At 49.9% G+C, this 2653-nt stretch overlaps 1 protein-coding gene across 1 annotated transcript; it reads left to right on the top strand.

Annotated features, from left to right (window-relative positions):
* Positions 1-234: 234 nt before the first annotated feature.
* Positions 235-804, top strand: DUSP21 (dual specificity phosphatase 21). The gene has a single exon (XM_062184244.1). It carries the CDS (start codon positions 235-237, stop codon positions 802-804), a length of 570 nt encoding a protein of 189 aa, XP_062040228.1.
* Positions 805-2653: the final 1849 nt, after the last annotated feature.

The following is a 2653-nucleotide window of genomic DNA, read 5'->3' as shown; positions in this document are numbered from 1 at the left end:
GGTAGTGTCCCCGTGGTAGTGTCCCCCCAGCCGGAAGTGGCCATCGCCGTGGAAACCAGAGCATCAGAATGACGGAATTCTGTCGTCAGCGAGGGTAGAGGAGCAGAGAGGCAGGGAGTGGTGATCGGTGACCAGTCCTTTCTCTCCCAAGCCCACGCTGGAGACTGCTTTCCGGAACTCACTCGCGAGGGTGGTGTCCCGAACGTGCGCAGAAGCCTCAGATCTGCCGCCATGATGACGGCCTCCCGAAGTTGGTTTTCGTCTTCGCCTGCCGGGCAGCCCTTCATCCACAACCTCTCCCAGATAACCCGCAGCCTTTACATCAGCAGTGGGGTGGCCGCCAATAACAAATTCCTTCTGTCTAGCAATCACATCACCACGGTCATCAACGCTTCAGTGGAGGTGGTGAATACGTTCTACGACAACATCCAATACTTGCAGGTACCTGTGACTGATACTCCCAACTCACACATCTATAACTTTTTCGATATTATTGCTGCTCACATCCACAGCGAGGACATGAAGCAGGGCCGAACGCTGCTACATTGTGTTGCGGGAGTGAGTCGATCAGCCACCTTCTGCCTTGCGTACCTCATGAAATACCACGCCATGACCTTGCTGGATGCCCACGCCTGGACCAAGATGCGACGCCCCATCATCCGGCCCAACAACGGCTTTTGGGAACAGCTGATCCATTATGAATTCAAACTGTTCAGCAGGAACACTGTAAAAATGATCAGCTCGCCAGTGGGTGTGATTCCTGACATCTACCACAAAGAAGTCCAGTTGATGATGCAGATGTGAGCTATTCAGCCCACCCCATGTCCCTGGCCGACAATGCCTATTGATAGGCAACAAAAGACAGAGGGGGGGTTGGAATTTTGAATATGCCAGGCTTATCTTTAAAGAATAAAAATCACTACGTATAAGTTTGTGACATATGTCTTCATTTGGGAAGGGCAGGTCGGGCTGTTGAGGCCTGGCTGGAATTGATCCTGCCCTGTCCTGACTTCGAGTGCCTCCCCACCCCCCACCCCCGCCCCCGCAAGACCTGTTAGCAGCTCTAAAAGGGTCAGGAATCCTGAGCCCAGGATTGAGTCCCACAGAATCTCACCCCGGGTCTTTCTGATGCAAAGTCAGAGCCTTAGACATCCTGGTTCCCTTTGCACTTCTTTGCAGTAAGTGCTAACCTAGTGGATTAGTGACCTTTCAAGCAGTGCGCTGGGAGCTGTTGCCATCAACCACAGTGGCCCAACTCTAGTCTTCTAGATTGGACTTATATACTAGTTCTTGAAGAAACCACTCTACGCTATAAAGTTTAAAAACATGTCTTGAGTGCTATGCTGTATGATAAGGTCTCAAGGTGCTCTTGGCAATCCCCCACCAGTCTTTGTGAAAAGGGGCCTTAGTCCCTCTCCCAGGGCCTGTGCTGAGAGACCAGGTCTGACATTAGGCCTCAGGGGTTCCTCTCCTGGGCCTTGGCTTGCAAGGTTGTAGTTGTCAGCCATGACTCGGCCCTATCACCTCCGAAACCTCCTCCATTGTGATCTGGGGCCTCTCAGAGGTTCAGTTTCCCGATGTAGCAATGATAGCCCTTTTCGAACAGAGTTGTGACTACGTTCCCTAACATGGTACTCACTTGACACATGAATGGTTTCATGCTCAGGCTAAATGTCATGAGAACTCTTTGTTCCTGCTGTATGGGGTCAGCACACTCATACTCACAATGACATTTTCCCCACAAGTGCACAGCCCTTTCTTGTTTACAAAGTGCTCTTCCAAAAAAAAAAAAAAAATCATCCAGTGTGGAAAAACAAATCATTTGCAGTCATTTTAGACCCTGCCTAAGAGGAAGCCTAGATTCAGAGCTTTCTCAGGGGTCCCACTGTGTTTAACCTACCCCCTAAAAACACCTTGTTCCCAATCACTGATTTTGGAGCCAGAACCCTGGTCTCACTAACCAGCAGGACCCATCAGTGTACTTGAACACGTGAGCATCACAAGTGGATACTAGAAGCCAGGATTGTTCAAACTCCCCAGGTACCTAGGCCTCTGGCTTGGCTCCAGCTATTAGAATCCAGAGGATATTAGACCAAAAATGTATGAGGCAGGAATCCAACTGTTGCGGCTGAAGCAGACCTGTGGATTCAGAGCCCAGTGAAGTCCAAGAGCCCTTTGTCTCTAAATCCATACCCATCACCACTTCCACAAAGAGAGTGCCCAGAATATAACATAGGGGGAGGGGATGAAAAACACTGCTCCAGATAGCTCCTTTCCTTTTATAAATGAGAAAACAAGCCCACAGAACACAAGGGTTGTGGTGGCCAAGCTCTCACAGAGTAGACTTTCTGGTAGAAATTCAGATGGAAAACTTTTTTTTTTTTTAAAGATTTATGTGTCTATTTGAAAGGCAGAGTTACAGAGAGGGAGAGAGACAGAGGTCTTCCATTTGCTGGTTCACTCCCCAGATAGCTGCAACAGCTGGAATTGGGCCGATCTGAAGCCAGGAGCCAGGAGCTTCTTCTGGGTCTCCCACGTGGGTACAGGGGACCAAGGACTTAGGCCATCTTCTACTACTTTCTCAGGCCATAGAAGAGAGCTGGATCAGAAGTAGAGCAGGGACCAGCACTGTGGCGTAGCAGGTAAAGCTGCC

Source organism: Lepus europaeus, chromosome X, assembly GCF_033115175.1.
Source record: "Lepus europaeus isolate LE1 chromosome X, mLepTim1.pri, whole genome shotgun sequence".
Taxonomy (NCBI): domain Eukaryota; kingdom Metazoa; phylum Chordata; class Mammalia; order Lagomorpha; family Leporidae; genus Lepus; species Lepus europaeus.
The sequence above is the reverse complement of the archived record's forward strand: the minus strand, read 5'-3'. Positions and strand labels throughout refer to the sequence as shown.